This window comes from Sciurus vulgaris (assembly GCF_902686455.1).
Source record: "Sciurus vulgaris genome assembly, chromosome: 15".
Taxonomy (NCBI): domain Eukaryota; kingdom Metazoa; phylum Chordata; class Mammalia; order Rodentia; family Sciuridae; genus Sciurus; species Sciurus vulgaris.
Window position 1 is genome coordinate 82,461,591 of NC_136476.1, and position 27,058 is coordinate 82,488,648.

A 27,058-nucleotide genomic window follows, 5' to 3' on the forward strand; every position below is an offset into this window, starting at 1 on the left:
ACTCTCACCACCTTGCTGCTGGCACTCTCTTTCACCCTTCCTCTTCACCCCCTTTCCTAGATGGCTCTCCCAATTCTCATCTCAATACACAGAGGGAAGGTGATAGACTGAATTTTTGGCCCTAATTCTTCACCCTTCTGTGTTCTTTCCCATATGATTTTGTAGTTCCCCTCCCTAGTGGTGGACTCTACTTTCCTACCCATTGGCCTGGGCTCAGCCGTGTGACTCTTTTTGGTCACTGGGATGTTAACTGAAATGACATAAGCCAAACACAAGATATACTTGCATAGTGAGGCTTGATCTCTCACCTCTGCACACCATGAAAAGAAATTCCTCTGGGTAACTGTGGTTCCATTAACCCAGGCCCCAGAATGAAGATACACGGGGCAGATCTGAGCCCCACCTGCAAAGAAGAGCCAAGCCCCACTAGACCCACAGCTGGGAAGCAGAGCAGTCCAACTGAGCTCAGGTTAAATCAGCAAATCCTTAGCTGACCTGAAGTCACACAAGTGAGAATAAATAATTTTCTTAAGCCACTGAGTTTTAGGGGTTATTTTGTAGGATGTTATAGTAACTGATGCTGGAAAGGGTGGGGGCTACCACAACAAAACTTCAAATATCGGTTTGGGGACCAGGTCTGATCCACTCACTGGGTCTGGGACCAGGCAATAAGCAGCAAGGAAACATTTACAGGAAAGAGGTTGGAGAACAGTGGGAGAAACACAGGGAAAAGGCAGCCTGTGTTAAGTAGCGTAAAACATTTAATAAAACTATTGTAGGTGAAGATCCAAATGGCAGAAAATTTAACGAACTTTTAGAGTTGAGAGAAGACATCTAGAATCAGAATATCAGAAGCAGGACTTTTTGATACTAGATAAATTTAAATGTTTCTAATATAAGAAAGACATGCGCAGAAAAGAACTAACTAGTTTTGCAAGCATAGCTAGGAAGAATCTAAGTCCAGAAACTGCTTGGTTGAAAAACAGAAGTTTATAATCTTCAGCCTCTCTCATCAGTAAAATGCTTAAATTAAAATACAATTTTGGGAGCAAAAACCAATCAATCAAGGATATGGATCTTTTGGGCTGACAAAAGAGTTCCTAGAAAGATTAGGGATGTGTCCCTACACAATCCGGTTGAATCTATAGAAAGACATGTCAAAAGGAATTATGAGTATGGCTTTTGTCACATGGCATTGACTGGAATAATATACATAGAAAACCCGCAATGTTTTCAAAAACTGTATTGGCAAAAGTACCTCCAGTCTGCATTGAAAGAAGCAGAGATTTCCCCAACTTTCTATGGGAATGTATGGAGCTGAGAAAGCTTATCAGTCACCAACATGTGTATACTCTTCAAATGATTTCAAGGCACTCTTCAGAATTAACCAAGGGAGTTGTTGGAAAAGGAAGAATTTCCAAAGGCCAGAACCAAGAGATGTAGACAATGAACTGGGAAACCATTTCCAGAATCAAGGGCCTGATCTAGAAACATAACTTAATCTCAGGTAGGGAGACCTGACAATATTTGCCCAAGGGGACTTCAGAATTGCTATGGGCCACTGACATCCTCCCATTTGTCCTCCTTCTCAAATGATAGTGCTTGTTGCAGTTACTTTATTCCTGTTCCACCATTGTACATTGGGTATGGGGGTGAGGAGGCAGATAACTGTCTTTTCAATTCATAGATCTTAGAATCCAGAGGAACCACATCCAGACCTGACTTAGATCATGGGATCTTGAACTTTAAGCCTTATAAGGCTTTTGGGTCTGGATGAAACTTTGGAGGATTTGGAGATTGGGGGTGAATGTGTTTTGCATGTGGGAGGAACCCACATAGCTTTTAAGACTGCAGACTTTGGTCAATTCATTTACTGTTCTCAACTGTTCATGACACCCTGTGTCCATGCCTATTGTCATGACTTTGTGGTTTATTCCTATAGAAGCAGAGTGCACTTCCCTGCCCCTTGACTTGGGCCTTATGGTGTAACTTGAATTAGCCAATAGAACATTAACAAAAAAGAGAAGGCTTAAGATGCTGGACCCCTGACATCCTTACAAGATGAGTTTCCCTGGGTAGCTGCTGTCACTTTAACTTGGGCCTGAATGAGTGAATACCTGTGGAACAGACCCATTCCCCCAACCAACAGAAAGAAACCAAATTGGGCTAGACACAGTTGAAAGCACAAAAGAATACACAATGATGTTCTAATCCCCCAGGCTGGGTGTTTGTTATTCAACAATAGCTAAATAATATACTTGCCTTTTGCCTCTGTGGTCCCTACCATCAAAGGACTCTAGGCTAACACTTGCATATCAAAAACACATTGAGGTTCTTAGCTAAACAGAATTGGCTTCCTAAGATTACTTCTGCCCACAAATTTCACACTCTTAACAAGATGGTCATACTTTTAAATCACAATCTTTAATTTTGTTTGGTTTATCAATTGGAAATATATTTGGTTATAGAGAAAATCCACAAAATAGTGCCTTAAATGAATAAGGGGTTTGTTCATTTGATGAATGGAGAGATGAAAGATAGGTAGATACATACAGTGATTTAAATGAACAAAGGATTTGATGGATAAAGATAGAAAATGTTTTATGTGATATATATGTGTATATATGAATACACAGACATGTATTTTTCAACCTTGCTAGAGATCTGTTTAATTAGTCTTTTTTTTTTGGGGGGGGGGGATACCATCCCCAGTCCTATTTTGTCTTTTATTTACAGATAGGGTCTCACTGAATTGTTTAGCATCTCACCGCTGCTAAGGCTGGCTTTGAACTCCTGATCTTCCTGCCTCAGCCACCTGAGAGGCTGGGATTATAGGTGTGTACCACTGCACCTGGCCTTGGTTTGACCTTTTTCAATCTTACAAACTATAAATTGCTATTGTTTTTTGCCCTTGAATTTTGTTATATTTACTTATGTTTGCCATTTTATATTCTCACCAATTTTAATTTTTCCTCATATCTTCCCCCAGAATAATTTTTTTTATCCTGCGATACATCTTCCAGAAGAATCTTCAGTTAAATTCTAATGGTAGAAATTTAGTTTTTGTTGATCTAAAAACTATTGGGTTTTCATCCTTGAAAGATTATTTAGCAAAGTATACAATTCTAAGTGGGTATTTTCTCTTATTACAGTAACACTTTTATTTCAAGCTATCATTATTAGAAATTCCATTATTGCTGTTGAAAAGTCAGATGTTAGAATCATTGTCATTACATTGTTGATTATCTGACTTTCCTCTTCACCTGCTTTTAAAATCTCTTGTTCTTTGGGTGTTCTGTGGTTTCACCAGAATGGACCTACGTCTCCCTTTTCCTTACTCTGTTTAGGATTCCTGGTCTTTCCGAGGGCTCTTACCTTTCATCAATTCTGGAATTTCTTGGTCATTATTATTTGACAACTACCTTGCCCCACTTTACTGCAACATGTCACATGACTGCTAAACGTATGCTGGACCTTCTTACTCTTTCACTTTCTTGTCTCTGAGATGTCTTTTGGATTATTTTCTTCAAATCTATCCTCTAGTTCACTAATCTCTCTTCAGCTATACCTCATTTGGTATTTAACCATTCTAATGAGATGTACAGTTAAATTATTATAATAGGCATGTCTATACCTCTTTTAAAGTAGTTCATTTTCACATCTGCTTGGTAATTTTCAAGAGTATCTTGATCCTCATTTGTGATTCTAGTTCTTTGTTTTTTAAAACATGCTTTTTCAATATTCTGGTTCTAAAACATCCATGGTAGTTGTGAATTTGCTTCTGCTGCTTGTCTTCTCTTCTTATTTCCTAATGGGTTTTGTGATGAAGTACCACACACACTACCTACTCAGCTCAATTTTAAATACAAATGTTCAGCTCATAGGGTTTGGGACCATGCAAACTGCCCATATGAAAGCTGGACTTTGGCTATGAATCCTCTTGAGAAATGTTGTTTCCCTCCATCCAGAGCCAAAGCAAAGACAGACGACCATCCTTGCTGTCTACCTCTAAAAAATTTTTTTGTTGTTGTTGTAGATAGACACAGTGTCTTTATATTTTTTTATGTGGTGCTGAGGATAGAACCCAGTGCCTCACACGTTCAAGGCAAGTGCTCTACCATTGGGCTACAGCCCCACTGCACAGCATATTTTTATACCCTAGTTTACCTTTTCTCTAAGGTACGTAGCTTCTTGGGTCCCAACATGATGCTACAATTTGGTTCTTACCCTGCCTGGACCCAGGTAAATACCTTGCAGTTGGTAGCAGCACTAGTGCTTACCTATCTTCAGAAATGATTTTCAAAATATTTATCAGATAGCATATACAAAAACCAACCAGAATAGATGCAGACAGTATGCATGCATAACTTCTGAACATTGATTCAAACATTGATTCCTAGGTTACTGCTTGTTTCCTGATGTTCTTGATGATTTTCCTGATTTTCTTGCAAGTTTATCTTCTCTCAACTTTAAATACTTTGTTGCAGTAATATTTGGAGACAGAGTTCACAAGATTTCTGGAAATAAGTCTAAGTAAGTTTATTTGGCTCATGAAACAAAGCATTTGATAGTGAGCAGTCCACAGCTGGGATTGTAGCTTAATGTCATATGAATGCTAGTCTCTATCTTCTTGCTTTGCCAGCTTTAGTATTTGCTTGTCACTTCATTGACACATAATGGTGGCTGAACTTCTAAATTTCAGGTCTGCTTAGAGGCAGAAAGAAAATCAGCAAAGCACTTAGAAAAGCACACTCAATTAGAAGTCTTAGTGAACTCTGTAAACAGTCCTTTCCAGAATTCCCATTCAATGACTTCTAGTCACTTATTATTGGCAAGAAGTTGGTCACATGACCATGCCTAGCTTAATTACTGGCTGAGAGTAAGATTAACAGGATTGTGTGAGCCAATTATGAGTCATCCAATGCAGCTGAGTTGAAGGTCTACCTCCCTTGAAATCAAGGGATTTCTCCTCCTACCGGAATGTTTTTTTTTTTTTTTTTTTTTTTTTGGGGGGGGGGGCAAGAGTAAGGGAAGTTCCCTATCTTGGAGGCACTGGTAGAGGGAGTGGGCCTCAGTTGCATAAAAAAGGGTTTGGAACATACACACTTGAATGAGAAACTTTTTAAAAAGTCATTCTGCACCCATCCCTATTTCTGTGCTTCAATATCTTGTTTTCCTTTGGCTGTTTTCTAGAATTCCCGTGTAGACTTTGGAAAGTTGCAGCCTCCTCGCTGAACACCCTTCAGTTCTAGAGTCTAAGAAGCAGCAAGACAGGCATACACCTGGGAAACTGGGCACTTTTAAGCCAAGACAGAAACAACATCAAACAAGTACGTGTGACCCAACAAGAGAATTCATACTAAATCCAGAAGCCACCAAATCCATGTAGCTGCCTGAATTTCAGGTTAGTATGAATTAACACTTAAACGAAGTGGGATCTTGGCCTCTAAACAGATCCAAAGGTACGTGGCGGCTGGGGTCCCACACACCACTAAAAACTTACCTCTCTTCTACACTAATGGAGAGGGAAAAGGCAAGGTTGCTGGGGTGGCAGAACTGGAAGCCACAGGAAACGCTCCTGTCCCACCACCTCTACGACGCCGCTGCCCAGTACAAAGCCAACCACAGAAGGGACCCTGGTCCTTTGGGTAAACATTTACTGAACATCTACTACATGCCAAAGAGCGGGGTGGGCGCTGTTGGAGGCTGACCCAGATTCTGACATAACATCGGTTACAAGGCCTAAAATAGGTCAAGGTTTTTAAAGGGTTTAGAACCCCGCACCGGCGCCCCAATTTCCATCACTAGACTCAGTCCCTAAACCCAACTTACTTGCGCCAGCCCGCACTGCACACGCGCGGGCACCTCGGCGTCCGCTCCTGACGCCCCGCCCAGAGCGTGATCCCGCATGCGCACACCGCTCTATCGTTGACGCACCCCCGGAAGCACTGGCGGTTTCGGGGGCGGAACCGAGAAGTGTTTCCGGGGGCGGGAGGCGCAGGCTGAGGCTGTCGCGGCGGGCGACGGCTTGGAGAGGCCTGGCGCTGGCGGTGGAGCGAGTGCCTCGGGCGGGGAACGTGAGACGCGGAGCCCGTGGCAGGTATGGCGGCGTTGGGACAGCTGGCGGCGAGGACGAGAGGAGGAAAAGCCGGGGGAGGGTTGAGGACTTCTCCACAGGCCCGGGCGCGCGCGCAGCCGTCCCCTTCGGGCCCAGCCCGTCGACCCGAATGCTGAACCCGCGCGGGCGGTTGGAGTCCCAGCGCCCCTCGTCTGACTCCCACGGTCTCTGGCCTTCCTGGCGCGCTGACGGCGACACCGAGGTCCCCCCACCCCCCGCCCGGGCAGCTTCTCGCCAAGGTCACCCCGCGGCAGCGGAGCTCGGTCGGCCAGAGCGCTTAGAGATCCCGCCCCCGTCCGTCCGTTGGTCTTTCGGGGCGCGGGGTGGGCGCGGCTTGGCGGCCTGGGGTTCATGCCACCCGGTCGAGGCCTGGCGAGCCGAGGCTAGAGAATGCCTGCGCCAGGACTTCTCTGATCTCCATTTCCTTCTGTTTCACCCCTGTGGCTATCTCTGTCACCTGTTGTCACCTGTCCCTTTTTGTCTCTTGTCATGGCCCCTGTAAACCTCGTATTTCTCTCCGCTTTGCCTCTCTTGCGATGTCTCTGTGTATCTGAATCCTGTCTTTATTTCTGTCTCTACCTTGCTTCTCTGTCTCTTGACCCTGTCTCTGTCACTCGGCCCTTCCTCTCATTCAGGGCTTGGATGTCATACCGACTTTTTGGCCATCTGTTTGTTTCTCACTTTCTGATGATTTTGTGTCTTTCTCTCTCGTTTCTGTTTCTCCTAACTGGGTTTGTCCCGGCGGGGCGGGGCAGGCCTGCCCGGATCTCTGAGCCATGAAGGTGACTCATGACCCCGTGAAACTCCCTGCACTGGTGACATTCTCAGTGACCTGACCGCAGTCTGGCCTCAGTTCTGACAGGTGCCACCCACCCTAAACAAATGTCAGGGTGCAGGAGCACCTGGTGGACATACAGGAGGCCCATCTCAGGGCCAAAGCACCTTGATGAATCTTTGTCTTTTGTTGCCTGTGGTTTTGTAGGCGTGCACAGCGTCCCACACCCCTTTGTTTCATCCACCTACCCCTGATGTCCTCCAGGTCTCTCAGGAACCTACTCTTTGAGTTAGAACTGTTCAGCCAGGCCTTTCTATGGGCTGAAGAAGGGTCAGGTTGAGATCTGCCTTTGGGGATCTCGGAAGGGTAGAAGAATTTCTAGGCCAGCTACATACTTAGCTCAGGGGCTGTGCCACTGTCCAGTTAAATAAGGAGAAACCTGTTAATTAGGGCTCATTCCCTGCTTTACCAAAGTACCACTTGGAGGAATACACCAGACACAAAGACAGATATTGTTTGAGACCTCTGAAATGACCTAAAATAGGCAAATTCATAGAGATAGGAAGTAGACTGAGCTGTAGTGGAAGTTTTACTCAATGGATACAAAGTTTGATAAAAAAGTTCTGGAAATGAATTGCGCTGATGGTTGAGCAACATTGTGAAGGTTCTTAATGCCACTGAACTGTACACTTAAACACAGGTTTAATGGTTTTTATCTATATTTTACAAAGTGCGCACACAAAAAGTACTCACTGGAGCCTCCTGAAACAAGTAGGCTCTATTGAAATGTAATTTTAAAAATTTGTTCTGTAATTGTTAGGAGCATTGCATGGAACCTGTGTTTATTTATGCCTACTCTTTAGTGGATTAACCTGAGGACCTTAGAAAAGGAGTTTGTTTAAAATCTCCTTCAAAACTTCTACTTGGAGCAGATTCCTATCCTGGCTCTGCTCCTATCGCCTTTCGAATCAGTGCAGAAATCTGCCTGAGGAGGAAACTTTTAAGAAAATATTTTACCTTTCATATGAAGAAAACTTGTAAGGTTGAAAAAATAGCCCTTTTACAAGATTATGTGTTATTTCCTATGGGAGATGCCTTTGTTTTTGTTTTTTGTTCTCTCATTTAAACTTTCAGTTTGCCTTGAGGGTGGTTTATCAAACTTCCTTTTCTTTCTTTTTTTTTTTTTTAATGCTCTTTTTTTAAATCCGTTTTTTATTCTTTGAAAGAGAAGATTCAATATCCTTATCATGTTATAGTAGAAAATACGTACCTATCTTGAGTGACACTTTTTTTATTTTTAACAAAGACTTGGCAGGAGCTGGGGAAAGAATTTTCTTGTTTAGTCTCTTTTTTTTTTTAATTTATTTTTATTGTAAACAAATGGGATACATGTTGTCAAACTTTCTAAATAAGATATAACAGCTGAATTAGTACCATATTTCATTGACTCTTAAATGCCATCAATTGTTTTATGTATCATCAAGGAGAGAAAAACACTACCAGTTAAACTACAGTTAACCTACAACAAAACGCTTTGCTATCATTTTAGACTTTCTTTTTTATTCTTATTGGAAACATGTCTTAGACTTTAAAAAATGATGTCAGTGCATTTTCTAATGCATGTATAAAAAGAGGAAAATGTGTAAAAATAAATTGATTAAAGTGCTCATTAAACTTAACATTCTAACCCTAGCTTTTCAGTCCAGAGTTGTGTCCATAGTTTTTCCACATGGTGTCGTCCTTTGTGCCATCAGAAACGTTGACAAAGCTCTCAGGAGAGCTCTAGCATTGTCTAAGGCAGTGGCAACTATTAAAACTGCCACCTGGTGATCATATCCTGATTTCAGAAATTTTAAAATGTGAAAAAAAGGGTGTTTTTTTAAAATCAGTTGACTCAGTGCTCTATTTTCATGAACTTTACTTTTTCACCTTATTTGCAGTTAAAATAGACTTTTGTCTTACTTGTAATTATTGAGAAAAAACTTATATGTTGGTATGTAGTTAGTAATTTTATTGAGTGTTTCTGTTGAATGTCTTATCCTGAATTCTCATGCATATGAAGGTATAGTTAAAAGTCTCCTAGTAGGTTAGCACAGGCTTGTAATCCTAGCTATTTTGAAAGCAGAGGCAGAAGGATCACAAGTTCCAGGCCAGCTTGGGCATCTTAGCAAGATCTTGTCTCAAAATAAAACATGCAGCTGGTTGCAGATGTAGCTTAGTGGTAGAGAATTCCTTGGATTCTATCCCCAGTATCACTAAAAACAAAAACAAACCAAAAAAAAAAAAAAAAACCATAAAAATCCTTGATTTGATTGATGTGTAATGGAAAAATGACTTATAACTGGAGGTTTAGTGTGTAGAACAATATCTTCTCTTTTGAATTTCAAAGTTTACCTTAAGGGAATGTTTTGTCTTAGAAGTTGTAAGACATTCAACTGTGATTTAAAATTGAAGGGAGCCATAAATCAAACTTCATAAAGTAGGTGACTTGTTTTTTAAAAATCTCAAAATCGGGTTTATTAAGTTCTTTAAAGTATTCCAATTAGAAAAAGATATGAGACTGCTTATTGACAGTGGTCATGGACCAAAGGTACTTCATTATTTTAGAATGTTTTATTTTAACCCAGGTCCTGGTACATGCTAGCTATGTTCTCTACCACTAAACTGCACCTCTTTCCCCCAAAGGATATTTTAATTCTGCAAAATTATAGTCATTGACCATTGTTCGTGTCCTAGTTTTAACAAAGATGTCATAATAATGTAAAAAGTTAACATTAAAGGAAATTGGGCAAGGGGTAGATGGGAACTCTGTATCATCTTTGCAAGACAATGTCTCAAGACTGATTTGAGACTATAGCAAGATTGTGCCTCAAAAAAGATAAATAAATTAAAGCAATACAACCAAAACACCAGTCTTGATTAGTTTTCTTTCTGCTACTCACACAAGTAGTGTTTACTAGGGAGGCACATGTACACAGTGAGTGGCACCAGCATCTCTTATATTTTCAACATGATTTTTTCCTTTCAGAAGTTGATGTGATTTAATTTGAAGCAAAACTGAGAAATGAATGCCTCTTCCTCATTCATTCATATTGTTTTGATGGCCATGGCATAAGGAACTTTATCCCAGGAATACAACTTTGCAGTAGGTAAGCTATAAAGTTGCCTTTAATAGAATTTTTTAAACTATTTACTGGAATAGTTTCTCTTTTCAGCAAAAATAGTAACGTAATTTGTCAAGATTCGTAATGACTCTAGGCCAGGTGATTCTTCTCTTCCGAAGAGGAGATATTGCACATTTAAAGGCCAATCACTGCCATACTTTGCACTGTCAAAGCATTTAATTTCAGGGAAATTTTAAAAAATTTAACGTAGGAGTTTATTAGACTTGTAGTTACACTTCTGTTTGAATCTTGACATGCCCCTAATAAGATGGGTAACGTTGGACAGATCTTTTAATCTGAACTCCAGTATACTTCTCTTTAAAATGAGTATGATAATGGAAGGGGGTTGTTCAAGACCCGTTTACGTAGTATGCTTCATGGACTGTAAAGCATTTGACTAATATAAAGACTTTGGTAGGCATTGGGTGTTGGTTTTTTGTACATTTGTGCCAGACTTTAAATTTACTAAAGCAACATTTACTGTGTTTAAATGTGCTTTCTGTAGTAAGCATGCAAGTTACCATATGCTCTGATTAAAGAAATCTCTGGAGGGCTTCAAGACAAGTAGCTGGTGGGTCTGCTTCCCTGTTATATTGCCTTATCTGTGCTTCTAGGATGTTTAGTTCTTGTTTAAATGGTGTATAAACTTGATGTATACTCTCAGCTGAATAATGGATAGTGGCCTACTATTAAACTCATGAGAGTTGGAAGGAATCTTGGAGGTCTTCTAGTTCAGGGATTCTTCAATATTGTTGCCCTTTATCTTCTGCTTTAAAAAAGCCAGATAGCTATCATGAAGGATGGAGGGAATTGTTGGGATTATTGTATTTGTTTTAGAAAAACTGTTGCTGTTGCATTTTTTTTCTTAATTATGTGTGAGATAAAATAAATTGCTAATATTAAGTCTGAAGCTGGTGAAGTCCCTGGAGTATAGGAATGTATTGCTCATAACCTCAATTATAGATTATTTAGGCTATTTACAAAAATGACATTCCCTGTTACCTTCTATACTATCCCACCTCTCAGACTGTACTGGGTCTGAACAGGTGCTTCGAATTTAAATCTCAACTTCACTATTTACTAGTTATGTGACTGTATTAGTCAACTTCGCATTGCTGTGAATAAAATACCTGACAAGAACAACTTAGAAGAGTAGTTTATTTTAGGCTCACTGTTTCACAGATTCAGTTCATGACTGGCCAACACCATTGCTCTATACCTAGGTGAGGCAGAACATCATGGCAGAAGAGTGTAGTGGGGAAAAGTTGCTCAGCTCGTGGCAACTAGGACAGGGAATAGGGGTGCAGGGACAGATGCAGGTCCCCAGTGACCTACTTCCTCTAGGCACACCTCACCTGTCTACAGTTATCACCCAGTAATCCTTTCATATTATTAATCCATTAAATGGATCAATTCACTGATAAGGCTGCAACTCTGATAATCTTTTTACCTCTGAACATTCCTGCATTGCTTAACACTTGAGCTTTCTGGGGACATTAAAGATCCAAACCATAACAATGACCTTAGACAAATAGAGTGGTCCTCTTTGTCACCTATTCTGTATAATAAAAATAAAAAGAACCTAACAAATGGACAGATGATTTGCCTAGACATTGTAGTATGGTCTGGGCAAAGCACATTATATACAATCAGCCTTTTGTAACTATGAGTTTTACCTCCATGGATTCAATCCCCCACATGTTGCAAATATTCAGAAAAAAATTGTAGCCATACTAAACAAGTACAGACTTTTCTTTCTTGCCATTATTCCCTAAACAATGCAGTATAAAAACTATTGACCTAACATTTACATTGTATTTGTTATTATAAATAATCTAAAGATGATTCAAAGTATTCTTGAGGATATGTATAAGTTACATGCAAATACTGTGATACCATTTTATACAAGGGACTTGAGCATCCACAGATTTTGAATTTTGAGAGAGTTCTGGAAAAATCCCCTATAGATAATGGGGAGAAAACATTTATATAAATATATATTTTTATATGTATAAATGCATACATATGTATTTTAATTAGCCTTTCCATCAGACTTCTTTTGCTTTAGTCCATCAACAGATTGACCTTCTTGAACTATGTTTTATAGCATCTCACTCAGAACTTCTCAGTGCTTCCCCTGGTGCCCCCCCATTTAATGGTCAAACTCAACCTTCAATAGGATAATCCCATTTGTCTTTTCTTGATTTGTCTCCCACCACTCACTGCCACTTGTAAAAGGAAGTACAGGTAATGATCTGTGTATTACCAGGGTTGGTCTTGACTGGAAGAGAGCCAAGGAGATCTCTTGAAAGTACTTTTTGATGGCAATTTTTCCATACTCTAAGATCTTGCATTCCATGTAATGGGACCAGTAACTCAGTTTCTTCAATATACCATACTCACAGTGCACTCTAGCCATGGGGGACTAAAGCAAATAAACAAGAATGTCTTGTGACTTCCATTTTCTTTCTGTGTTAATAAATGAGATTGGCTTGTAGTTTTTTCCTTTGTTGCCTAGTTTTGATACCAGGATTTCACCTACCATTAATTAGCAGATTTCTTCTGCCCTTGTTTTCTTGCCCCTCGCCCCCAACTTTTAATATTTCTAGTTTTATTACTTTGTATAATCACATGTAATCAAATGTGCCCTGTTTTGGGGAATTGATTTATTAAAGTTCTCTGTGACCTATATAAATTTCTTCTTTTTTCTATCTTTAATTCACACAGCTTTTTTTTCATATCATCCCACTATTTTATAATTCAAAGAGACCGTGTTTTCATAAAGTTGATGGAAAACATCAATTTAAGAAGTGTTATCTAAAATGTATTTTTGCCTATCCCTTGTCATTACTTTCTTTTTTGATATTGTGGAATCTATTTGCAAACCTTTGTTGATTGTTTGCTTTTTTTTTCTTGAGGGAAGCATTCTGTTTAGGACTGAAATTTTACTCTGTGAATTGTTTTGTGGTCCCTCATTGCACACTTGAATGTTGTTAGGATCACCTTACTTAGTTTATAAGCTGGATGTAGGGTGGAACCATGTTGACAGCAGGGTTTAGCTTGAGTGTAAGAGCCGGGCTCTGTGGTAGGCCTTAGGCACTCTCCAGAGTGCTTGGGTTTTATGCACTTTCTTTTGTGCTGGTGAAATTGTGATACTAGGATAGGAGCCTCTGTTGTCTCTTGGGCCCAGCTGACAAATGATGGATGGTTACACCTTCCTAAGTGACTAAGCCCCACCCTCTGGTTAAGATTTTTTCCTGCTGAGGCAATGCGCAACCTTTGAGATCCTAATATCGCCACTTTTGAATGTTACCAATCTGCAGCACCTGTCTGTCCCATGGCCTACCCTACCCTGTCTTTTAGTTCTGGGCCCTCCAAATGAAGGGGTGTTCTAATCCTTCTTGGGAATTACTGCTACTATACAGGATTGCCTGGAGCAGGAAGTGAAGTTGCAGTGTCTCCCTTCAGTCTGGATCAATATCCACTATATTTTTAATTTCTTAAAGATTGGGCCATGTAGATAACACTGTTCCCTAAGTTTTAGGGCTCAGGCTAATTTTTCCATATTTCTGTAAGGATGTGGTAGATGAGAAGAATTATATTCCTATCTTCAAGTTGTCTTTTTACTCTGATGACACCAAATTATATAGTAGTGAGACATATAACTCTCTAGAGTATGCCAGGTGCCCCCTCTGAAATCCTTGTATGTTTGTGATTCTCTTATGGTACTTTCATCAGGCTTTGCCTTGAGTAACAGTGTTGTACACATGTGTTTTATCTGCCCTGCCAGATTTAAACTCTCCAAGGACAGCAGTATTTCTCCATGATACCTTGTGTGTTTTATGGGATTTTTCTTAGTTGATCTTCTAATCAGCTGAAACAGCAGCTATACTAAATATAGGTTGCAGTTGCTTGTGAGTGTGTAAATATTGCTAGACAGCAGGAAAACCTGTAAGAATTTTAGACTTTGCATGTTACTAATATCAGAGAATATGAAGAAATGCTACATTTAGCCAAATTTAAGGGCAGAGGTCAGATACTTAGTAAATTTCAAGGACCATTACCACCTTGACACAGTTAAAAATAAAATATATGAAAATATTTTCCAGTTTTTTTTTTCCTTAATGGTAAAATATATATAACTTTAAATTTGCTGTTTTAACCCTCTTTGTTTGGTGATGCTGTGGACTGAACCCAGAACCCTGTGCATGCTGGGTAAGCACTCTACCATTGAGCTACATCCTTGGCCCCATGTTAACCATTTTTTAGAGTATGATTCAGTGGTGCTAATTACAATCATTGTTGTACAATCAACACTACTATTTTGAAATTTTTTTCATCATCTCAAACAAAAGCTGTACCTGTTAAGAAATAACTCCCCATTTCCTAATCCTCCAGTAAATATATCTGTCTTTATTAATTTGCCTATTTTAGATATTTCACATTTGTCCTTTTGTGTCTGGCTTTCAGTGAGCATAATGATTTCAGTGTTCATGTTGTAGAACATCAGAACTTCATTTCTCTTTGGGACTGAATGACATTCCATTATTTAGAGATACCACATTTTGCTTATCCATTCATCTATTGGTGAACACTTGGGTTGTTTCCACCTTTTGACAATCTAGTGAATAGTGCTGCTGTGAACATTGGCATATGAGTATCTGAATCCCTGTTGTTTGGGATACATACCTAATAGTAGAATTGTGAAGTATGTGGTAATTCTTTGTTAAACGTTTTGAGAAACTGCCAGACTTTTCCCAAGCAGCTACTCTATTTTGCATTTCCATCAGCAGTATAATGGACATTTTATTTTCTTCACATCCTTGTCAGCACCTTTTCTATTTGTTTGTTTTTTTATTATAGCCGTTCTAGTAGGTGTGGAGTGGTTTCTCATTGTGATTTTGCCTAATGGCTAATGTGACATCTTTTCTTATGCTTATTGACCATTTGCATATCTTCTTTACATAATATCTGTTCATGTTCTTGAACAAAATTTATCATTTTGTTATTGTTCTAGAAGGAATTCTATATATTAGATTAAACTCTTGTCATATATATGATTTCAAATGTTTTCTTCCATCTTATGGGTTGTCTTCATTCTTGATAGAGTCTTTTTTTTTAACTGCTGGGGACCACACTCAGGGCCTCATGCTGAGCTATACCCCATCCCTTGATAGTATCATTTGCCCCAAAATTTTCAATTTTAATGAAGTCTACTTATTTAAATTTTGCCCATACTAAGAGTTAATATTTCACCTCTTACATATCTGTCTTATGTGTGTGTGTATAAATATATATATATGTGTGTATATATATATATATGAATATATATTTTTTCTAGTTGTAGATGGGGCACAATATTTTTGTACTGTTGTACTTTTGGTGCTGAGGATCAAACCCAGTGTCTCATATGTGCCAGGCAAGCGCACTACCACTGCCCACAACCCCAGCCCTATATGTAAGTCTTTGATCCTCTATTTTTGGAAATGGCATAAGGTAAGGTAAGGGTCCAGCCTTTGAGTTCCTTTTGCATGTGGGTATATAGTTTCCCCAGCACTGTTTGTTAAAAAAAACTGTTCTTTTCCCATTGAATGGCCTCAGCACCCTTATTACAGTTCAGATTGGCCATAGATGTGAAGGTTTATTTCTGGGTTAGGTTCTATTCCATTGCTTTCTATGCTCATCTTTTTGCCATTACCACACTATTTTGATTACTGTAGCTTTGTAATAACTTCTGAAATTGGACTTCCAACTTTGTTCTCCTTGCTCTGCCTCCCCACACATTGTTTTGCTATTCTGGGTTCCTTGAAATTCTATGAGTTTTAGGATACAATTTTCTGTTTCTGCCATAAATGCCCCTGGGTTTTTAATAGGACTTGCATTGAATCTTGTGTTAGTCAGCTTTTTGTTGCTGTGACCAAAATAACTGACAAGAACAACTTAGAGGAGGAAAGATTAATTTGGGTTCACAGTTTCAGAGGTTTCTATCCCTTGTCAACTGGCTCTGAGGCAGAAACATCATAATGGAAGGGCATGGTGGAGGGAAACCTGGTCAGCTCATGGCAGCAGGGAAATAGGAGTGGAGAGAAATCATCCCAGGGCACACCTTCAGTCACCTACTTTCTCTGGCTAATTCCCCCCTCCCCAGTAGTTTACTTAGCTATCAATGAACTAATCCATTAAAAGGAGATTAATCCACCAATGAAGTCAGAGCCCTCATGATCCGGGCCTAAAAGCCCCATTTCTGAATTTTGCTGCTTTGGGGACCATGGTTCCAACACATAAGCTTTTGGGGGCTATTCCAGATTCAAACAAAAACAAACCCATGTATTATTTTGGATAATATTACTATCTTAACAATATTAAGTCTTCCAGTCCACAAACAGATGTCTTTCCATTTATTTGCTGATTCTTTAATTCTTACACAGACTTGGTAGTTTTTAGTATAACATTTTTGTTTTGTTGTTTTTTCCTTCTTGGTTAATTCCCAAGAATTTTATTCTTTTTGATGTTACTGTGAGTGGAATTGTTTTTCTTAATTATCTTTTTGGTTTCTTCATTTTAGTGTATAGAAACTCAACTGATTTTTTGTGTGTTAATGTTGTATTCTGCTATTTTGCTGAGTTTGTTCATTCTAACAATTTTATGTGGCATTTTATGTGGAAGTTCTAGCTTTGGCTAGAACTTAAAATAATGTGTTGAATAGAAGTGGTAAAAGAAGGCATTTTTGTCTTATTCCTGATTTTGGAAGAAAGGCTTTCATTCTCTCACCATTGAACATATTGTTATTCTTGGGTTTTCATGTATGGCTTTTATTATTATTAAGACAGTTTCCTTCTACAGGGCTCCCAGTTTCTCGAATGTTCTTATCATGGAAGAGTTGAATTTTGTCAAATAATATTTCTGTTTCAATTGAGATGATCACGTGGAGTTTTTCCCCTTTTATTCTGTTAATGTGATATATTAAATAATTTCCTGTGTAGAATTATCCTCATATTCCAAGAATATTTTAGTCAGTTTTTTTCACTGCTGCTACTAAAAGACCCGACCAGCACAATTGTAGAGAAGCAAAAGTTTGAGGACTCATGGTTTTAGAGGTCTTAGTCCTAGAAGGCCAGCTCCATTTCTCGGAGCTCAAGGTGAGGCAGAACATTATGGCAAAAGAGTGTGGCAGAGGGAAGCAACTCACATGATGATCTAAAAGCAGAGAGAGAGATCTCCACTTTCCAGATACAAATATATACACAAAGCCACACCACCAATGCCCACCTGCCTTCAGTTACCACTCAGTCAATTCCATCAGGTGATCATTTCACTGTTTGGGTTAAGATGCTCACAACAAAATCATTTCCCCTCTGAACCCTCTCACATTGTCTCATACATGAGCTTTTGGGAGACACCTCATATCCAAATCATAACAAAGAATAAAACCCACTTGATAATGGTGTCTGATCCTTATAATATGCTTCTGATTTTGATTTAATAGTATCTGGATATGAAGCAAAAATGGATAGAATTTGAAGGGAGAATTATAGTTTTACAACAATGTGGAAACTTCAACACGTAACTTTTAACAATGAATAGAAAAACAGACCAATATCCCTTAGGAACATTGTTAAAAGTGGAGCATTGAAGTCTTCACTACTTCACTACTTATAAAGTTATATTTCTCCCTTCAATTTTATCAATTTCTGCCTCTTATAAGTTTGGAGTTCTCTTGTTAGGTATATATATACTTATTATTGTAGAATATCTTCTTTTTTAAAAAACATTTTTAGTTATAGATGGACATAGTGCCTCAATTTTATTTATCTTTATGCAGTGCTGAGGATTGAACCCAGTGCCTCACATGTGTTAGGCAAGCGCTCTACCACTGAGCTATAACCCCAGCCCATAGAATATCTTCTTGATTGATGAAATCTTTTTACTGTATAAGGTCCTTTTGTCTCTTGTACCGTTTTTTACTTAAAATCTTATTGTTTCTGATAATGCAGTCATCCTGTCTCCTTTTGTTATTCTTTAAAAAAAAGTTTTTTAGTTGTCAATGGACCTTCATTTTCTATATTTATTTATTTATATGTGGTGCTGAGAATCGAACCCAGTGCTTCAAACATGCTAGGCAAGTGCTCTACCACTGAGCTACAACCCTAGCCCTCCTTTTGTTACTCTATACATGGAATTTCTTTGTCTACCCTTTCACTTTCAACCTTTTTGTATCTTCATATCTAAAATGAGTCTAAAAGTTTAAAATGGCATATAAATAAGTCATGTTTTTTAATCCATTCTGCTAGTCTCTGAGATTAACCCATTTATATTTAAAGTGATTACTGATAAGGATTCATTTCTGCCTTTTAGCTGTTCATTTTATGTCATATATTTTTCCCCCAGTTCCTCTATTACTCTCTCCCTACCCCTTCAACATGTATGGTTTTTCCTCATTTTTTGGCAGTATACTTTTTAAATTAGTTTCTTAGTTACTCTGAGGTTTACAATGACCATTTTAAACTTTTAAAAACCTAGCTCAAATAATAGCAAGTAGTTTCAGCATATGTACTCTGCTCCTGCTTATCTCCTGTCCTCTGCCTTCGTATTGTTATTATCACATATTGCATTTTTATATATTGTGTCCTTGTTAACATAGGTTATAATTATTGGTTTATGCAGTTTTCTTTTAAATCATGTTTGAAAAAAAGGAGTTATACGCCAAAAGTACAATAACAGGGGCTTTTATATTCACCTATGTAGTTACTTATCTTTACCAGTATTATTGTTTTCATGTAGCTTTGATTTTCAGTCTAAGATTCTTTTGTTTCAGCCTAAAGGAACCCCTCTTAGCATTTCTCATAGGGCGGGTCTACTGGTAATGAAGGTAATGAATGCTTTTAGTTTCTGTTTACCTGGAAATGCCTTTCTCGTTTTTTTTTTTTTTTTTTTTTTTTTTTAAGGTATTTGGGATTGACCAGGATTACTCTACTACTAAACGACATTCCCAGCCCTTTCTACAATTTTTCTTTCTTTTTTTTTTTTTTTTTTTTTTTTTTAATTTTGAGACTGGATTTCACTAAGATGCCCAGGCTGTCCTCAAGCTTGTGATCCTCTTCAACCTCCCAAATAGCTAGGATTTCAGACATGCACCAACACATCAAACTTAAACTTGCTTTGTTTTGTTTTGTTTGGGGTTTGAGTTTGGGTTTTTCCTGCATTGGGATCAAGCCCAGGGGCCTCATACATACTATGTACATGCTGTACCATTGAGCTACATCCTAGGCCTCCTGACCGCTCTGGTTTCTGATGAGAAATTGGCTGTTAATTTTATTGAGAATCATACTTGTGACTAGTAACTTCTCTCCCCCTGTGTTTGAGATTCTTTTTATCTTTGGCTTTCTAAAGTATGATTATAAAGTGGCTCAGTGTGGATCTCTTTTAACTTATCCTACTTGCCATTTATTGAGATTCTTGGATGTGTAAATTCCTGACCTTTATTAAATTTTGAAAGTGTTTGACCATTATTTCTTTAAATTCTTGTAGCTCCCTTCTGTGTCTCTTCTATTTCTGGGACTCCTGTGGTATATATATATGTTTAATCATGTTTCACACATCCCACTTTTTGTTTTCGTTTTTCTTCATTCTTCTTTTTTTCCTCATATTGGATAATTTCATTTGCCTTTTTTGATTTTTTCCCCCCTTCTGCCTTCCCAAATGTGCCATTGAATGCTTCTTGGGAATTTTTAATTTTATATTCATTGCTAGGGGTTCTATAACAAAATACCATACTGGTTTCTTAAATTTATTTTCTTACAGTTCTTGAGGCTAGCAATCCAAGATCAAGGTGTTGACTTATTTGATTTCTCCTGCAGCCTCACCCCTTGGCTTTCAGATGGCCACTTCCTCACCAGTGCCTCATCCCATGGTCATTTCTTTGAATGTGTACATCCATGCTGCCTCTGTTTATGTCCAGATCTCATCTTCTTAAAAGGATACTAGTCATGTTGTGCTAGAGCCCACCAAAATGGCCTTATTTGAATTTAATCACTTCTTTAAAGGACCTATTTCCAGGAGTCACTCTGAGGTACTGGGTAATAGGACTCAATATTTTAATCGGGGAGGGAGCAATTCAACGAGTTACACAACTATTGTGCTTTTCAACTTCACAATTTCTATGTGGTTCCTTTTTATAATTTTTTTCTTTTTTGCCTTATTGATGTTTTTCTCCTGATTTCCTTTAGTTTTTTTTTATCCATAGATTTATTCCATCCTTTGGGCATATTTAAGACAGTTGATTTAACATCTGTGACTAGTAATTATATCTTGATTTATTTTCTGTTACTATAACAAAATACCCAAGACCAGATAATTTATAAAGAATAGAAATTTATTTGACTCATAGTTCTGGAAGCTGGAAGGTCCAGGAGCATGATGCTGACATCTGCTCAGCATGTGGCGAGGCTCATCCTGCTGCATCATAACATGAGATGGGACACCACATGGCAAGAGAGAGACAGCAAGTATGCAATCTCAGATCTCTCTTAATCTTCTTGTGAAGCCATTAACACCATCATGGAGCCCTCAGCCTCATGACTTCATCTAATCCTAATTACCTCCCAGAGGCCCCACCTCCAAATACCGTTAGCATATTAATTTGGGGATTAAGTTTCCAACACATGGACTTTTGGGGGATACTACAAACCATAGTAAAAGTCTGTGTTTCAGTTTCCTCAGGATAGTTTCTTTTTTCCTGTGAATGTGCCATATCTTCCTTTTACTATGTATGCTTCCTGACTTTTTGTGGAGATCTGGGCATTTTGAGTGTTGTAGCAACTCAAAATCAGATTCTTCTCCTCCTTAGGGATTTCTTGTTGTTGCTACTGGTTGAATCTGCAGTTGTCTGAAACTTTCCCAAAGTATTTTGCAAAGTCTGTAGTCTTTGTTACATGTAGTAACTGAAGTTTCCATTCTTTTGTAAATATAGTTAGCCTGTGACCTGATAGAGATTTCCTTGTGTGTGTGTGTGTGTGTGTGTGTGTGTGTGTGTGTTTGTCTGGGTCGGGGTCCATCTGTTCCTAAGTCTTATGATAGATGCCAGTGGGAAAGTCACTGTACCACGAGGAGGCCAAAACAAACCTGTGCAGTTCTGCCAGGCTGACCAGAGTACACAGCCCCATGTTTGGAGGACAGGCTTCATACCATGCATCCTGGCATCACCCAGCTGCTCTAGGAATGCAGGCCTCTTTCCCACCAGCTGTGGCAGGGCCTAGTCACAGTGGGTGCACACATCGCTTTCTTCCGAGTTCAGCAGTCTTTCTCTTCGTCCAGCATTCTCTTCATTGCTGTGACTGATCAGTTTTCAGAGTGCTGAAATAGTAATCCCAATCTTCTTTTTCCAGCTTCTCAATTATGTTGGTGGAGGAGCTTCCTACTCTATTTTCCATAACCTAATTTATGGCATTTACTTCTGTAGAACTGTTTTTTTAAATGTCTTCTTGTTTAGAATTCTACAACAGATACTTGAATTTTTTGAGGGAAAGGTGAGTTATTCAATAAATGGTGTTAGGAAAATAGGCTAGCTATTTTAAAAGAAAAGGGCTGGGTTTCAGCTATACTTTTCATAACTAAACTATGTATTAAAGGTTTAAATGTTTTTTTTTTTTAATATTACCAAGAAAAAATAAATTAAAAATTCTTATGTTTAAAAAAGAAATTTGGAGTTTAGATTGCCATTCTATGTCTGACACGAAACCCTGAAGCCACAAAAGGAAAGAGAATGGTTATTTTTCATGAATTTCACTGTGGTAAAAAGTTCTGTATCAGCTAACAGAAAAAAAATTACAACACAGGATAAAGTTAATTTCCTGAATTTACAAAATGATCTTAGAAACTAACATTAATTTCCCAGTTTATTTAAGCAAAGGATATGACTGATAATTTATAGAAAAAAGTACAGCTGATGAGTAAACTTAAGTATAGAATATCAGTGTTATTCATAATTAGGGAAATACAAATTAAAATAGCAATGAATCATGGATTATTCCCTTACAAGGTTTGCATCATTTTTTTCTGGTTTATTAATATCCAGTCTTGGTGAGGGTGTGGGAAGTAGACACTGTCATTTACTGTTAGTGAAGGTGTGACTTGGTACAAACTTTCTGGAAAGAGTTTGGGTAATACATATCAGCATGTTCAAGGTGCAGCCCTTTGACCCAGCAACTCCACTGGTGGAAATTGCCCAGTAGATATTTTCAAAGGTAAGCCAACATAGTTGTGCACCAGTAATCATTGTAGCATTGCTTGTAATTTTAAAAACCCAGACAAGTGAAATTCTATGAGAACTGCTTATATGAGCATGTATCCATGTACCAGGAACTATGTAGCCAAAAAACAGAATGAGTAGCTGTTGTGGGGCTCGTGTGGGAAGACCACAAACAACAAAGCTAAGTGTGGAGTAAAAAGTGGTAATGAACCTATTTTGATGAGGCTTTTTAAAGGATATATATGCTTTATTCTGATACATGCACACAGAAATTTCTAGGAAGATGTATAGGAGTTCGTCAGTGATAATTTTCATTGGATGAATAAATGAGAGCAAATTTTTAATACTTTGTGTAAAATTTTTTTATATGTGCATGCATTGTCCTCCCTCTCTTTTTTAAATAGTTAACATCAAAATTCTACAGTGGTGATAACTACCAGAGAATCTGTTCACCCAGATGTAGTTGTCAGAATTTACATATAGACCTCCAGTCTATACAAATCTGAAATTACAATGTCTAAATAATCTCATGGTCTTTGTTTATAATTGTTGCAAAATGTTTTAAGATGTATAAAAACATAAATTAATACATTATTCCAAAAACATAGTTTTCTCTTAAAATTATTAATGACTTATCTGGCATTTTGGCAACTTATAGGAGCCAGACTGAGGTGATGGGGAAAATACCTCAGCCTTTAGAGTCATACTGACCCAAATTCATATCTCAACTTACTAAAAACTAGCTTTTAACCTTGGGAAAGTTACTTAAAATAACTGAACTTAAGAATATCAAGCCCTACATTTGCAGAGTAATTATAAAGACTAAAGTAAAAAAAGATGTGCAGTCCCTAGCATATAATTACTCAAGAAACTTTCATTTCTTCTAGTCTCATCTCCTATCCCTCAAGAATAACTTCCAGGGCTGGGGTTTTAGCTCAGTGGTAGAGCGCTTGCCTGGCACATGTGAGGCACTGGGTTTGATCCTCAGCACCACATAAAAATAAATAAAATAAAGGTATTGTGTCCAACAGAAAACAACAACAACAAAAAACCTCCAGTCTTGGTCCGAGTTGCCTGATCTCACACATAGAAGACCTGGTATTTAGTGATGTATTAGACGTGGTAGTAGTGATGTATTATTGTATTAGAGCAAGTGACAAGTAGCAGATATGTCACTTGCGTGTTTTTGTCTATTTTAATTTACATGTGCTGCTCTTGTTAAGAATCGTCTCTAATGCAGGACTCGCCCCATAAAATATATTTACTATAACAACACAGGTAATTCTTATTCTTTGTTGTAGCTTCATCTCTTAACTGATTGTTTAGTAGCAGAGACAATTTACTGTTTGTTACAATTTCCCGGTTGGCCTGTAAGTCATTTGGAGACCACCAAATAGAGTACCTTGCTTTGCAATTTCATCCAGCCTCACATCTTCAGAACCTCTTCAAGGGCTAAAATTCCCACAGCAGCTAGAGAAACTTGCATTGTTCAGGGCCTCAGTGAGTACACCCCTTTGGTACTGGGAGACCGAAGGTACGATGTCCTGGCCCCATGTCTCCAGCCCCCTTGACCCTCACACCCTCCCTGGAATCTATCCTAGCAGTCTCCTGTGGGATACTTGCAATTACCAGATTCGTTCCTGCCTGAGTGCCTTTGCATCTGTGTTTCCTTCCTCCCACAACTATTTTGTATGTCGATGGGGGAGGTTTGCTGGGGATCAAACTCAGGGCCTTGAGCATGCTGAGCACACCCTTTAGCACTGAGCTGTACTCCCAGCCCTCTTCCCACAATTCTTTTCTCCCTCCCTCACCACAACTTGTCAAATGTAAATTGAATCTGAGGCTTAAAAGTCAGTGTTTTCATAGGAATCATATTTGTTTTGATTAGAAATACTTTATTTTACCTGAAGGATTTATATAGGTTACAGATAAAATCACTATGGATTTTATTTTCTTACCCCCACACACAGAGGCAAATCAAGAGTTAATTCTTTGAAGGGTTGTGAGTGGCTCCTGCTTTTGACACCCTCACACCTGCAAGCCTTTCTCTAGAGAATGAATCTTCTACCCAATAGTGCCCATAAGCAAGGGGGATTTACGGAACTTTGGAACTTTTAGCTTTTTCAGGTATAGACTGTTTCTCTTTGAGCTGGAATTAGTACTAACTTTTCTTTCTCTTGTAGCACTAAACAAGATTTGTGATGAAATGGAGCCTGGAACAAACTCTTTTCGAGTAGAATTTCCTGATTTTTCTAGCACCATTCTGCAGAAACTGAACCAGCAGCGCCAGCAAGGACAATTATGTGACGTCTCCATTGTTGTCCAAGGCCACATTTTCCGGGCACACAAAGCTGTTCTTGCTGCCAGTTCACCCTACTTTTGTGACCAAGTACTTCTGAAAAACAGCAGGAGAATTGTTTTGCCTGATGTGATGAACCCAAGAGTGTTTGAGAACATTCTCCTCTCTAGTTACACAGGACGCCTAGTAATGCCTGCTCCAGAAATTGTTAGTTACTTAACAGCAGCCAGCTTCCTCCAGATGTGGCATGTGGTGGACAAATGCACTGAGGTTTTAGAGGGAAACCCTACAGTCCTTTGTCAGAAGCTAAATCATGGCAGTGACCACCAGTCTCCAAGCAGCAGTAGTTACAATGGCCTGGTAGAGAGCTTTGAGCTGGGTTCTGGGGGCCATACTGATTTCCCCAAAGGCCAAGAACTAAGGGATGGTGAGAACGAAGAGGAGAGCACCAAAGATGAGCTATCGTCTCAGCTCACAGAGCATGAATACCTGCCCAGCAACTCGTCCACAGAGCATGACCGGCTGAGTACTGAAATGGCAAGCCAGGATGGGGAGGAGGGAGCCAGTGACAGTGCTGAGTTCCACTACACCCGGCCCCTGTATAGCAAGCCCAGCATCATGGCTCACAAACGCTGGATCCACGTGAAGCCGGAGCGCTTGGAGCAGGCGTGTGAGGGCATGGATGTGCATGCAGCTTACGATGAGCACCAGGTCACTGAGTCCATCAACACCATGCAGACAGAGCACTCGGTACAGCCTTCAGGAGTGGAGGAGGACTTTCCCATTGGGGAGAAGAAGGTGGAAGCAGAGTTTGATGAACAGGCTGATGAAAGTAACTACGACGAGCAGGTGGATTTCTATGGCTCTTCCATGGAAGAATTTTCTGGAGAGAGGTCTGATGGGAATCTCATTGGGCATAGACAGGAGGCTGCCCTTGCAGCAGGCTATAGTGAGAATATTGAAATGGTAACAGGGATTAAAGAAGAAGCTTCCCACTTAGGATTCTCAGCCACTGACAAGCTGTATCCTTGTCAGTGTGGGAAAAGTTTCACTCACAAGAGTCAGAGAGATCGACACATGAGCATGCACCTCGGTCTTCGGCCTTATGGCTGTGGTGTCTGTGGTAAGAAATTCAAAATGAAGCACCATCTCGTGGGCCACATGAAAATTCATACAGGCATTAAGCCGTATGAGTGTAATATCTGTGCAAAGAGATTTATGTGGAGGGACAGTTTCCACAGGCATGTGACTTCTTGTACCAAGTCCTACGAAGCTGCAAAGGCTGAGCAGAATACAACTGAGGCTAACTAAAAATAGGATCTGGCCCTTGAGTGGCATGCACAAAAATAAACTATGGTAATTAATGCAAATCTGGGCACAGATGATGCGTGCTACTTGCTATTATGAGAGAGGCTTAAAAAAAAAAAAAAAAAAAGGAAGATATTTCTGAAAGACCAGCTCTAAGTAGGCCAATTAAAAAATCTAATTTTTCAACTTTGTATGTTTCAGTCCTGGCCTGAAATGGGCAATGGGGATAAGTTAACCCACTGCTCAGCTGGCAAGAGAAACCTTCAAGCCAGTTGTGTTTGAGGCAGGTGGACTTGGTGATAGAGACACCTGCACTTGGAACTGGACTCCAGCCTACCAGTTCCATTGCAGTGGCAGCAGTTTTTGATCACTCATTATTACAAGGTCATGTTGAAATTTTATTTTGCTTTAGCTATAGATGCTTAGGAAATGTGGATTTGTTTTGGTAGCTGCTTCACTGAATGAAATGCTACTTATGTAAAAGCTACAAATAATGTGATTCCTAGTATGAGAAATTGATTAACAGAGCTCTCTTTGGTTTTATTATTTCTAAAGAGTATTTTAACTAAACTGTGGAGATACTAAGAGGGTAACATTCTAAAACAAATAACTTAATGGTACAAGCTTCAATTTCTGTAAGATGCCACCGTCATAAAGATGCCACCGTCATAATGTTTCAAACTCTTAATAAGGCACAGATTTGTATTTTAATACTAACTTTGAGTTTGAATTGTATCTAATTGAAATTCTCTTGGGTGCCAGAGATAGGTGTTTCGAATTGGTTTGCTGCCCCTAATCCTGTTTGTTTAAATGTGCATCGAGGCAGTGAGATCTACTGTGGTTAGGAGACATCTAGCCTGCTGTGACTCTGACCTCCATGCCAGGTAGTGCCCCAGTTGTTGCTCCATCTTAGATTATGGTGCTTCCCAGCAAGGGCAGCCAGTGACCCCAGTTCACAGGAAGGAGAAGTCTTGGCAGAGTTACCTGTGAGCTGTAGTAGTTAACAGAGTGCTACAGTGACACTCCCATGTCAAGAGTGAGAGTTGAAAGGAAGCAGACTCTTAGGAGTGAAAGGTTAAAATTTAGGGGAAAACACCGTCCAAGAGAAGAGGAGTCTTAGAATTACACTGGTGGGGGGCGGGGGACA

General features: G+C 39.1%; 1 protein-coding gene across 3 annotated transcripts; it reads left to right on the top strand.

The window, feature by feature from the left end:
- Nucleotides 1-5,958: 5,958 nt before the first annotated feature.
- On the top strand, nucleotides 5,959-26,068 carry ZBTB43 (zinc finger and BTB domain containing 43). 3 transcript variants are annotated; one of them, XM_079111854.1, is made up of 3 exons: nucleotides 5,959-6,100; nucleotides 9,922-10,042; nucleotides 24,488-26,068. In XM_079111854.1, the coding sequence occupies exon 3, from the start codon at nucleotides 24,511-24,513 to the stop codon at nucleotides 25,912-25,914; it is 1,404 nt and encodes a 467-aa protein (XP_078967980.1). In that variant the 5' UTR covers nucleotides 5,959-6,100; nucleotides 9,922-10,042; nucleotides 24,488-24,510; the 3' UTR covers nucleotides 25,915-26,068. The 3 variants fall into 3 exon arrangements, with proteins under 3 accessions (XP_078967980.1, XP_078967982.1, XP_078967981.1); XM_079111856.1 differs by lacking the exon at nucleotides 9,922-10,042 and having other exon boundaries at nucleotides 5,968-6,100; XM_079111855.1 differs by lacking the exons at nucleotides 5,959-6,100; nucleotides 9,922-10,042 and adding an exon at nucleotides 23,439-23,582.
- Nucleotides 26,069-27,058: the final 990 nt, after the last annotated feature.